Raw genomic sequence first — 14,048 nt, forward strand, 5'->3', positions numbered from 1 at the left:
TGATCTAATACTAACCACACATTCATGACCTCTTCTCAAAATGTGAACGATTTTCACATTCACAATTAAAACAATGAAGTTTGTATTTACCCTGCTTTGTGTGTCCAGTGTCTTTAACTTTATGACTATCAATCACGTGTCAAACACATATATTGATATATGTTCTGCTACAGTAACTATTTCTTAAATCTAAAGCAAATATCCACAACTTGAAAAAAAAAATCAGCAAATGAAGTATGAAATGGGACATTAAAAATTATACATACTGTAATTACAATTTCGTAATATCTCTTTCAGTATATTAATTCAATTGTGCTATACTTATGAAACCTAAGTTGCAACATTCAAAGACACTCGACTTTTGACAGGAGAAAGAATGATTTACAGCAACAAGAAATTAGAATAACTGTTCCAAAGCAACAATAATATACCTCGCTGACTTTTAGTATTACACATACTAAATTTTCTGAGCTTTACCATAAAAAACTAAATGCATATAAGAAACAGAAATGCAGTTCCGAAGTGTCACAGATTTTCTTAAATATGACAACATATTACTTTATGGTAGTTACACTTACTAGCACATCAGCTTGCACACCACCTTCCTCTTGACAGCAGGTACCCACATCGTCATCAGTAAAAAGTCAGTTGCTGCATGTGTTAACATTGAATTTGTATTTTCATAGGGTTTCGGAAAACAGTATGGTTACGTAACAATTGAATTTTACTTTACTGAAAGAGAACATTTTTATCTCAGAAGGTTAAATTTCTTACTCACATCATTTAAAAGAAAAACTACCAATATGAATAAAAAGGAGGATGGCGATTTTTCCCTCTGCTCACCCCACATAATAATGAAAACTGCAGTTTTATCAAACCAAAACACTAGGGGGTATGGAAAGGAGTACCTACTTATAAATTTTCACTTATATTCATCCTCCATTGTATCCAATATAGTAATATTTATCTAGTCAAAGTGTGTTTGTTATCAGTCATCCATCCATTTCAAAGTAGTGACTATTCATATTTAAATAATTTATTAAATGTCTTTAGAGAGATGAGATTTTTTTATTTGATTAGCATCTTGTAGTTTGCGCCATGTTTGCTATCTCCAGTGTTCGCCTGATGTATCACCAGTAGAATGATTTTTCACATGAATCTTTGACACTAGAAGCCAGTTCACATGAACGTTCTGAACTAGGCCGGTAAATGTGTTCTGACTTGTTGAAGGCAGGTGTGAGCAGTATGGACTGCTATTCCAGTTCACATAATGCTTACGAGAGGATTCAGACAAAGCCGAAGTTCTTGGTTTTGATGGCGAGTAACAGCTTGTGACGAAGCACTGCACGACTGCTGTACAGGGGGATGTATAGGCGGGAGATGCAGGTGTTGGCTGTTGGGAGGTGAGAATCATCAGCAGGTCGAATGGTTACACTTGGCATCGGCTGGAATCCATCTTCACTTGCGGGCAATGCAGGTGATCCTGTCCAGAAGTATACCTGAACAAGCAAGACAGATCAGTTAAGGTACGGTCACAGTCTACTATATACAGTCGCGAAGCTTGAGGTGATTTTTTGCAAATCTCGTGATAAAGCGCTCCAAGCGGTTAGCAACTAAAAACGATAGACTGTCCACGGTCGACTTTGGACTGAATCGTATTTCCATCGAGTGCTAGCTCGTTGCGTATTTCACATTGATGCTTGTGAAATGTTCGTTATTGGTTGTAATGGAAATGTTAATGGCTAAAATACAATAATTGGAATAATAATATTTTACTAGAGACATAGAAAAATTAAGTTTGCTTTAATGAAATTTATTGATCATGTTTTATTTTCAATTCTGGTGGGATTATTATTGCTTAGGCCTACTTTTTTTTTCAAAGGATATGTTTTTAATTATAGCTGTTAATTTTGTTGTTATTTTTATTTGTTACTTTACTAGAGACGTAGAAAAAGTCTGTTACAATAAAATTTATTAATCACGTTTTATTTCCAACTAGCCGTACCCGTGCGCTCCGCTGCACCCGTTAGAAATAAATATAAAGTAATTACATAATTAAAATAGGACATTTGATCCAGGGAACATTCGTGTTTGATAGAAGGATAAATCGTTTAATATATTACTTAATTTAAATTGCATCCAAATAATTAAAATGCGATCATTTTGGTCCAGAGACACTCATTTGGTGCAATGACAATTCCTTCAACATGTTTCTTAATTTTTATTACATGCAACCATAGTTTAATGAAGATTGACATCATTTAGATTTAATATGTATATTTTATTTTACTTGTTATAGGTTTCCATTGAATTATGGTAATAACTTAATTTTAACCCTTGTTATCTACGTATTCAGTAAATGGCACTTGGCTCACTATGGTTCACTATGAACCCTTCAAATAACTTAAATTATATCATATAATATTACATTACATTACATTTTATATTAAATTATATTATATTATATCAGAAGTTACTGTAATAACATTATAGCATTATGTCCATCTAGAGAAACTACACTTTCCAATGGTGAAATAATAATTAATTATACAAATCAGTTAATTTAGCTTCCGATATTACTTCATACTTCTTTTTATCCTCTCAGCTTCACACAAACACAGAAACATTCTCTGTAGGCTATCTTTCATAGCTTTCGTTCAATTGTTGCTGTCCAAGGCCCCTTATAGACGAAGTCATTTGTTTTTTTAATTCATTACACGGCCTTAGATGGCAGTTATTTTAATTTTAAAACTCATTTATCTCATTAAATATCAGTCCTATCAAAATTTTTCAAGGAATAAAACTTATCGCAAATTATTTTTAAAGAAACTTTTGTTATGTAACATTTTTCACAAAAACCAATAATAAGAGAGATATTTCGATTTATTTAATTCAGGCCCCCTTATAACCTCCCTTTTAAATAATGTATTTTGAATGTCATATAGCCTAAAATCTAGGTTACAACGAACTTAATTTATATTCCAATTTTCATCGAAATCCGTTCAGCCATTATCGTGTGAAAAGGTAACAAACATACAGACAGACATACAAACAAAAATTTCAAAAAAGCGATTTTCGGTTTCAGGGTGGTTAATTATATATGTTAGGGCCAATTATTTTTGGAAAATCGAAAATTACCAGAAAAATTTCGGCTACAGATTTATTATTAGTATAGATTCTGGTGTGATTATTATTGCTTAACCTCAAATACGTAAGCCTACATTACAAGTACCGGTACACATACATAAGTTAATCCATTAATTCATATTTCCATTATTATTGTTGTAAAGGGAAATGCAAATTAATATTTATTGGTTTCATAGTTAATTATCGCTATAATCTTGAATGAGTGAAGCGATTATAGTAAATTTCAGTTCGTTTTGCACAAACAAAAATATTAACCTATTTCTTGCAGGTATCTTCGAGTTTGTGGTGGAATTTAATATACTTCATTAAAATAATAAATTAACTTTATGCATTTAATATTTCAATAATGGACGGAAGGTGTTAATTTTTCCAAAAGAACACAACGAAAGTGTAACATATTTTGTCGGCTGCTAGGAGAGAAATCTGCGATGATGAGGCAATAGTAGCGATCCTAGTGGTGGGCAACTATCCTTGTTTGCATTTTTACTACATATTGAGCTTCGCGACTGTATATAGTAGACTGTGGTACGGTCATGCATCGCTACTTTTGTACTGCAGCTGTACGCTACTTTTCGTGCTGCGCAATCCGAGCGCTGCAAATTTGCAACTGGAGATTGCAAGTCTGTTCACACACAAGAAGCTACCACACTCTAGTACAGACTTCTCCAAAAGTGTACTCGCGAATAAGCCCCTGAACGGAACCGAAGCCAGTATGTAATGAGCACGCTCCGCCTCACCCATCCCCATCTGTACTGTACTCAATGTTCATGCGCAAACGAAGAGCAATGGTGGACTGCCATTATCATTGTGTTGGTCGGCGTGTTCGACCATTTCACACTGGCCCGGTTTCTTCAACCTTTGTTAAATTATAATAGTGTGTTATTCCATTTTAACTGTAAACTTAACAATTGAAGCATTTCTTCAACTACTGTTAGTACTAACAGGCTGTTAAAACCCATGTTAATTTAACTGCTCAATTTCATGCAGTTAAATCGTTTAACTCTCTGCTGGCATAGAAGTATTCAATATGGCGTTAGATGCTGAACTTCTATATCTTGATTATTAAGAAAATGATATCCATGAATACATAAACAGAGCAGATGATTTCTGTGATTTGACAGAACAGAAGTTCATACAAAAGTATAGGCTATTTTCTGCCAAGCCTTATTTTTCGCTTTCAACATAGATCTGTTTGTTTGTTTATTCTCAATAATTGGTATATACTGCGAAATTGTTTCCAGCAGAAGGCTTCTCTCGAAGGAAGAGAAATTAGTCCCATGATTTGTTTTTGTTCCAGTGTTTTCCATTTCACAACAGCAATACCAATACGGCAATACACCGCTTCATGTTACTGTGATACAGACGATGGAAAGAAGCATAAGTCAGAGAGAATAGAGAGACTTTTATTCTCTCCGAGTCAAACAACGGAAACAAGTGAGAATCGCAATTGTCAGAGTTCAGGAAACAGAATTGAGCCTATACTTTGTCATAGGTTATGGTTAAATTCTTTTTTTTTTTTTTAATACAATGCCACCAGGTTGTCTTTTCGACATTTCTGGTCTTCTCTCCTGGCCGTGGCTTAGTTGTAACTCACTTCTGAGGTTGGGGCACCTGGAAGGCAGAGTTACATTACCCCGATGATGTGATAGGATGATTATGATAATGTGGTGCCAGGAGAGGTCTTAAATCTAAACTTAATCTAAATTCCAGACCATGGACGAACACAGGAATAATCCCCTTTAAGGAAAAATTCCTGTGCTCTAACCGGGAATCGAACCCGGGACCTCATGAACTATAGCCAGCTCTGACCACCAGACCATGAGGCTGGTCTATGGTTAAATTCTAGAATCTCTGGTCCTAACAGAGTGTTAACAAACAGAATGTTAAAATGTGAAATGTAAAGTTGAAGAAACACAATATTTTTAACAACAATTTATACTTTTATTAATTTAATTTTATTAATTAATTAATTTATTTAATTAACACTATGTTAGGTGCATTTTAACAAAGGTTGAAGAAACCGGGCCATTGTCTTCTAATCATGGACATAGTACATTCAAGGATGAAAGGGAAGAGAAATATTTTTTCGTGTTAGTGGGGAGATTATGAAATGTTTAATTTTGTTCGAAAAATCTTAAGGGTGTGTTAAAATTCAACAAGCGACGACATTACTCGACTCTTCACAAAGAATGTCATACAATTACAGGTATGCTGGGCATGTGAAAATAATTTATTTTTGGACGTCTGTATAACTGTTGGTTATACATAATAATCAGTATATTACAATACGTTTACACTCAGCTTCACACGATATACTTATAGCTTTTAATTTCATTTTAGGTGAAATACATGCAAATATTTTGATAAATTTGAAAGAAGAAAATACAAACACAAATCACACAAGTATCCTCAGTCTTAAACAAAAAAAACTTTTTGCTAGCTATCTTCTAACTTGGAATATTGGAAAATCAATGAAGCCCTTTACAGAATGAGCATTTCTAAAATCGTGCATACAGAATGTCTTCTAGATGTAATCCGAAATTAATTATTACATTATTGAATATTTCCCAATCAAAAATGGAAGCTTCATAGTATGTCAAAATAATATACAAACATATGATATTTCTTATCCTTTTGATGTTATTATTTGTAAACATAAGGAGATCATTGCCGCAATCCCTCACTGACCGCTCCCATCTGTTGCGGTACGAGTCTCTCCCCCTTCTCTAGCCTTACACTGTGTTCGGCGGGCAGCATTGGGAACACGAATGATTATACGTTTTATGGAATATACAGTCACGAAGCCTGAGTTGTGAGGGTGCTAGGAACAATAGACTGTGCCGGTACTATTTCGCAATGTCTGTAATGAGGCAATATTAGCGATCCTAGTGGTTAGCAACTATCTATGGATGCATATTTACTACATATTGAGCTTCGTAACTGTATATACTAGGCTGTGGTGCTACTTTTGCAGCCGCAGTCTAGCTGCAGCTTTCCATTTCCGTGTTGACTTTTCAATATACATTTTGTGGTTATGTTCACATTAGAGTTTCGGATTATGAAATTAATGTAATAGTTTACTTATCTATTATTTGCTTTTCTGCCCTAACTATTATTCAGAAATTCGCATAATTTTTACTATAAAGCTATTAAAAAACGCCTATATACTTAAATGATAAACAACAGCATATTCACGTAATCAATGTTGGCAACCCTCCTGTTTGAAACTACGCTACAGAAAAAAAAAAATTATATCATCAGCATATATAGTCTGACTATGTTTTACGTTTAGTAACTGTTACAAATCGCTGATTTTCATCACATCTAACATTAAAATATCTGCTAATGGCTTCATTGCCAGATGCAAGGCACTAGACGACAACATTAAAATATATCCAAACAATAAAAGTAGCAATGGCACATTTGGGTGGCAACACTGGTTGCAACTGTTGCAAAAATTTCAACAAAACCGATATCAAAAATGCTGCGGCTGCAACCCTGAGAACCCTGTTCACACGTCGCTACTTTTAACCTGCGCGTAGCATGGAAAAGTAGCGGGCAGCAGGTTCGGCAGCCATTACTTTTTGGGTTGCACCATTGTTCACATGTCGCAGTACGAGAGTTGCGCAGTATTTTGTACTGCAGTGGTGTAAAAGTAGCGATGTGTGACTGTACCTTTACATCAACAACAGTATGTCTATATGTTTAAGACTTTCGTGGTGTTCAATGTGTTGTGGAAGTTTTATGTTCTGTACCATCTCATACGTGCAGAAATATCCAAATACTGGAGCTATGTACAGACAATTGCCAGGGAACCAACAAAATGGGAACCTATCTGTCAGATTTAAGGTAAGGTCACACGTCGCTACTTTTGCAGGGCTACTTTTATACTGCAGCTGCAAAAGTTGCGTGTCGTATTCACACGTAAGCCAAAAGTAGCGCGCTGCACGCTACTTTTCATGCTGCGCAACCCGAGTGCAGCAAAAGTTGCAACTGGAGGTTGAGAGTCTGTTCACACGCAAGGCGCTACTTTTGCAGCCGCAGTCATGATGCAGGTTTCCATCTGCGTGTTGACTTCTCAATATACATTTTGTGGTTATGTTCGCATTATTAAGAAACTCATGCGAAAACTTCCTTATCTATTATTTGCTTTTCTGTCGTATCTAGTATTCAGAAATTGACATTATTTTACTATAAAGCTTTTAAAAACGCCCATATACTTAAATGATAACCAACAGTATATTCACGTAATCAATGTTGGCAACCCTCCTGTTTGGAACTATGCTACGGAAAATTTAAAAAATGAATTATATCCTCAGCAATTATGCTCAGACTGTGTTATGTATTTAATAACTGTTACAAATAATTTATTTTCATCACATTTAACATTAAAATATATCCAAACGATAAAAGTATCATTGGCACATTTGGGTGGTAACACTGGTTGCAACCGCAGCAAAAGTTTCAACAAAACCGATATCAAAAATGCTGCGGCTGCAACCCTGAGAACCCTGTTCACACGTCGCTACTTTTAAGTTGCGTGCAGCATGGAAAAGTAGCGGGCAGCAGGTTCGGCAGCCGCTACTTTTCGGGTTGCACCGTTGTTCACACGTCGCAGTACAAGAGTTGCGCAGTTTTTTGTACTGCAGCGCTGCAAAAGTAGCGACGTGTGATCGTACCTTTAATGTCAAGAGCTGTTCTGCCTCTCCTAATGATGGAGCTCTTATGCAAAAAAAAAAAAAAAAAAAAAAAAATCGGATTCGGACTGGGAAATTTTTGTGAAATAACATAACTTTTGTTTACTCAGTTGATATTTGCAGGAAATGTTTATACAGGAATTCTTATTATTATTTATTTAATCTGGCAGAGTAGTTAAGGGCATCGGACCTTCTCTACCACACCACCAGAATACAAATAGACATATACAAGAAACAAATGCAGAGAGAAGAAGCAAATAAGAAATAGAAATAAAATTACAAATACAAATACAAAAAGCACAAATGCAAAAAAGAATGAGAGAAATAAATAAATAAATCTTAATATATAAAATTGAATGTGGGTGGGTGGGTATGTATGTATGTATGTATATGTGTGTGTATGTTCTCTATACAAATCTATACACTTTGACCGATATGTGCCAAAGTTTGCACATTTAACCTTCATAACCAGGAGAAGAATATAGGCTACATTAAAATTGTGCAAATGGACCATAAACTAATTAAAAAGATAAAAAAATAAAAATATATACGATCAAATATTAATGTATAACATTGAATACAATCTTCTACAGTCAATTGTTATTATTGTCTGTTGTATTCAACGACTTTCAAAACGATATAAAATAACATTGTAGATACATAATGAAGGCCAAAATCTAGACAATTCATGCAGTAAGTATCCTTATGTAGTCCAGAACCGTATTATGTGTTTCTCAAGACAGTTGTAGATAGTGAGCAGACTGTGTTTTATCGAACTGAATTCTTAAATTCTTTGAAATCACAAGGATTGCCAACACATAATTTAATACTTAATATTGAATCACCAATAGTACTATTGCGAAATACTGACCCAGAAGAATTATGCAATGGAATAGGAATTGGTGTGAAAAAACTCATGCCAAACATAATAGAAGTGACAGTATTAACTGGCAAAACGAAAGGAAAAGATGTTTTTATTCCATATATTCCTACGGTAGCCAGTAACATGCCATTCCATTTTAAGCAACTGCCATTTCAGTACAACTAGCATTCATAATGACTGTAGTAAAATAAAGCTCAAGGATAGTCGCTCGAAGTTGCAGACATTCACTTAAAAACTCCGTGTTTTTCACATTGTCAGTAATTGCGTAACTTGCTTTCAAGTGAGCACACCTAAACATATATATACATTTGTACAAAAGAGGGGAAAACGAATTGTATGCTCATCAATGATACTTTTGTCATGTTCCTAATGTAGTATGTGAATATACGTAAGCCCACTGAATATAAGACATTAATTTACATTTTCTTTATTTTTGTTCATTTGAATTGATTAGGATGCCGATATTTTAAATCCAAGATTTGGACGGCTATCATTTCGATATACTACTTAATTATAAAATATATATCTTTCATAATATTATTGCCCATGTCCAATAATATTTTATTCGAAATTTCATCTTTGTAATCATGTTGCCAGTGTAGTATGTTAAGCATTGTGGAAAGAACGGTCACTTCATTTTCTATAACATGTCTTTCAGAATATTATTATTTATGCTAAACAATGACTTCTTGCAAAATTATACTCTATCTGCATTTTGTATATAAAATAAAAAGTAATATATTTAATACGTTCTAAATTTGTTAGATATAATATCTCAAGTCATATTTTAAAAAGTACGGGTATGATATAAGCGGGCGTACAGCTGTCAAGGGGTAAAAAATATTCCAATATAAATTGAATTACATACGTATATATTGATTCTTTGGTATGACCGATAGATAAATTTCGGCTCACGACACCCCAATGATTCAGACTGGGAAGAAGGGAATTCTCTAATTACCATCAGCTGTCTCTGAAATTCAAGTGAAAGCACACATAGACATGAATTTACGTGAAATGTATGTCAGCACAGCTTCAGATCAATGTACAGATCTTATAATTATTTTTTCTCTGCCTCTGTACAACGTTACATTTGTGGCGGGGAGGAAAGGAGACAGCAGAAAAATTAATGGTATTTAATACGCTGACAGCCACGACTAAGATAAAGCACTTGAAATTTAGCGCTAACTGACCAGCAGAGATAAAATGTAAGATGTGTAGAACATTGAGTCAACACTAAGTGTGCGTATAGAGATCGAAGGGTGTGTTTTTGTTATGCTGAACTTCAAGACAATGCTAACTTATTTAAAGGTTGTGTGACTGTAGCCTGTATATATTTTCGTTAAGTTTTACTTTGTTTATAGTTTGATTTTTCTATTATTTTATTTATATTTCTGGCAGTGTGGAAGAGAAGGCCTAATGGCCTTAACTACACCAGAATAAAATTAAATAAACAAAACAAATAAATATATAAATTTAAAACAAAGTTGAACGTCAGGCACATGATGAAATGTTTTCCTTTTGGTGCATGATATACAATTGCTTTAAATTTAGTTAAACCTGGCAGGCATTTGGCTAAGGAAGTGTAAGTGAAGTTAAGTAAAGATTCATCTTTATGTGCAAGGAAAGCTTAGTAAAGACAATTCGTTTTGGTTGTCTATAGTTGTGTTTCCGAGATTTCCGAAAATTTAACAATCAGTTCATTTGAAAACAGAAGGAGAACGGAAAACCCGGGCAACACCGGGTACTTTCAGCTAGTAAATAAATAAATAAATATATATACACACATACTAGTAGGGAGATAAGATCACAATGGGCATAACAGGTACTAATACAGTCTACCTAATATATTAGTGATTAAGAAAAATGATTAAATATATAGAAGTAGCTGACTATGCAAATATAATGCGGAACAAAACAGTAACAATTTCGAAACATTTGCAGTAAGTTAGAATACTCAGTTTACTGCACTGCACTCTATGCACTGGGTGCTCTAACCACTGAGCTACACCGAGGCTCAATCCACAACACCAGATCGAATCTTTCTCCTTTTATGCTGTATCAATTCAAGTCCTAAAAACTTGCTGGATGGGATCATTTCTAAATCATATGAAGTCAAAAATATGCCAGAAGGAGCTATGAAGAAAACTTACTACTTAAAGGTGATCCAACACACAGGTTTTCTGATTGGTTGCATCAAATCCTAAAAATTTTGTCAATTGAGAAATTCAAACAAAACTTGTGTGTTTACTCACTACACTGCTTCACAAAAGTGTGATATAATCAGACCATAGACGACATTAAGATATACAGTTCATATGAGGAAACAAAGAGGAAGGCAGAAAACAGGAAAGATTGGAGAAAGTTGGGTTTGCAGTGAAAGACCTGCCCTTCGGCAGAACACTAAGGACTAAGGCCCGATTGTATAAACCATTTAATCTTAGATCAGAGGTTAAATTGATCCTTGTTCTAGCTGAACTTGGAATTTTGTGTTGTATAAAGTCTAATCTGAGATTAATTTGTCTCAAACTAAAGTCAACTTTGACTGAAGAAATTTCTCCGATTAAGTTAGATGATCCAAGTTCAGTTATTTCTTTTCTGTTTTAAATATACGAGTGACAGATTGTGCAAATAAAATATCCATTATTATTATTATTATTATTATTATTATTATTATTATTAATAGGTATGGTAGGTACATTTATATATATTTCTTTCAATTTCTTGCCTTAATACACAAACAATCTTATATTTTATAAGGCTCTATCATGTACAGCAGTATCAAATAACATAACCTATAATTATATTATGTTTATAACAACCATTAATTATTAATAGATATGATAGGTACATTCATAAATTTTCAATTAACTCTATTACTAAACGAAAATTGTCGTTTTATAAAGCTTTATTATGTTTAGCAGTATCAAACACCATAACATGATAACAATTTGGAGAACAGTCAACCTTCTTCTTATTGTCCGCCATTATTTACAGTGCACAAAACAAACCAGTGTCTCCAACAGAGTGTACAGAAAGTCGCCAAGAAGTAGTTGTAAAGTCGCTAGATTTCTCATTACCAACAAAGAAAGATTAAATTTCGTCACTATGGGGTGCTAAAAAGGTCGCTAAATCCCTATTTAAGCAATATAAAAGTTAAAAGAAATTGTTGTTGAAAAAGAGTTAAAGTCGCTGGATTGGCAACACTGAACAAACCTGTACAACATGGTCCGCGCGTGACATATTTCACCTGTTTATGCGATGTTGCCAAATCCTTTTCACGTGAACTTAGAATGCATTTGAACCAAGGTAATTTGATCGCAGAAAAGTTTTATACAATAGAAGAAGTGTCTGAACTCGGTTCACTTTTCGATCTTCGATCAAAGTTGATCTTTAGTCAGGGAGTTTTATACAATTGGGCCTTAATGAAATTAATCTTAATATCCTGACATGCTTACCAAGTCTTGTCTTTCAATGTGAGACATCTTCTCCACAATGGACCACAGCCAACGTTTGAATTTGACGAGACGTTCACCTGACTCTCCTGACTCGTCATTAAAGCTGGTGTACGAAATGAGGACAGCCACGTTGATGTCGCCTACACCATTCAGCAATAGCCGTAGATCTTCTGCTGTCAAGCCGTCCAGTGAACCAGCAGGCAGAACATCAAACACACCTGCACGAAGTTGCTGCACATAACACAAGCGGTCTTACTAATAAAAACCCTATATACAGACGTTTAACTGTCTTATACTTATACAATGAGTAGCTCGTTTATAAGTCGTGTGTAAATTCCTTACTAATAATCACTACATCCGTCGTGTATAACATTATAACTGTTACACAGCTACGTCATAGTTTCGTCATTACTTCATTACGAAAGGTAATAGAATATCTGAGGTTTTCTATTGCATCCGGTAGAGTGCTCTAGTGTGGCGTATTAATGCCCACGTGCATCAACATCGGTTAGTGTAACCATCGGTTAAAATTGTCACCTAATCCCCGATTAAGTATTTTTACGGTGGATCGACCTCGGTTACGACTTAAAATAGGAAGTTAACCACAGTAATCTCTAACCGGCCAAATATGAGCGGTTAAAGGAGATAACCAGCGATTAGAGCAAGTAAAGCAAAATGGCGGCCAGAACCACAGGTGATTATTTCGAAGACGATTATTATTGTACAGTACTTGAATTACTTGGATAGAGCGTGAGCGTGAAGGTTCTTTAGTGGAAAGAGAGAATTCTTGCGAGGAATTAGGTGACAAAAAATTTCAGGAGGGATTTCGTTTATCAAAATCTACAAATGGATCAATTGAAATAACACAAGGACAATCATATTTCTCCTACAGATCGGCTGCTTATATTACGATTCTATGTAACTATTATTTTCTGTATTTTAAGAGGAAATACTCGAATACCTGTATCTCTTTCTCTATGTCACTGGCTGAACAAAGACAGGTTATGGATGGATCTCAGGATAATGCACAATTCCCTGGTGTAAATGGGGTCCAAGATCGTACACACATTCCTACCAATTTTCTGCATCCTTTTCCTTTATGGATATTCCATCTTTTTTATATAATAGGCCTACATTTAAATCTAGTAATTAAGTCTATCGATACTTCAACCTAACATTGGGATATAATCATTTTTGGATTCAATTTTCCATTTTGTACGATTTTAACCTAAAAGTACTGAAAAACAAAGAAATGGAACTCTCAAATATAACAGCGCCCAAAGGCAAACAAATGCAACGCGAAAATGTAGGATATGTTCATTTCGATGTAGAACATAGTGAGCGCAGTCGTTTTTAGACGTTGACTATTATCTTTGCAGCGGTATGGATGCTTTCCTTTAGCCATTTTGTAGAAACAACGTACCATTATAGACTTTACTCTGATTAAATGAGGTGTCAGCTAGCCATGTTTTAGTGATCGGTGATTATGAATGGTGCACATAAATTACATTTTAACCACGGCTACTGTTTAACCGTCGTTTCGTAATCTATGATTTCTGCGTTTTTAATCAATGTTGATGCACTTCGCCATAAGTATTGATAGTACAACTGGCTCTAATCGATTACCACACTACATATTGGTCAAAGAGTACAAGCTACAGCAATATTATTGTAATAATTCTATGATCTTTGGTTTGTTCTTCTGTGGTTACAAGGTAACCATCTTCATAAAATGACAGTCGATACGAACAGCTGTTAGAGGGGCGGCCATTTTTTCGCTATAATCAACACTTAAACAAGGGGTTTCGTGTATATAACTACTGCAAAGCAATTCTCATTGTATAGTTACAGACTGTTTATACG

At 34.6% G+C, this 14,048-nt stretch overlaps 1 protein-coding gene across 5 annotated transcripts in view; it reads right to left on the reverse strand.

Annotated features, from left to right (window-relative positions):
• Positions 1-209: 209 nt before the first annotated feature.
• Positions 210-14,048, reverse strand: part of hyd (E3 ubiquitin-protein ligase hyd) — a 157,300-nt gene continuing 143,461 nt past the window's right edge. For all 5 annotated transcript variants that reach the window (XM_069820262.1, XM_069820261.1, XM_069820260.1 and 2 more), the window contains exons 45-46: positions 12,186-12,416; positions 210-1,499 (exon numbers count right to left, since the gene is read on the reverse strand). In XM_069820262.1, coding sequence (XP_069676363.1) covers positions 1,287-1,499; positions 12,186-12,416 — 444 coding nt within the window. In that variant the 3' untranslated portion in view covers positions 210-1,286. The remainder of the gene's footprint in view (positions 1,500-12,185; positions 12,417-14,048) is intronic.

The sequence above is a fragment of the Periplaneta americana genome, chromosome 3 (genome assembly GCF_040183065.1).
Source record: "Periplaneta americana isolate PAMFEO1 chromosome 3, P.americana_PAMFEO1_priV1, whole genome shotgun sequence".
Taxonomy (NCBI): Eukaryota; Metazoa; Arthropoda; class Insecta; order Blattodea; family Blattidae; genus Periplaneta; species Periplaneta americana.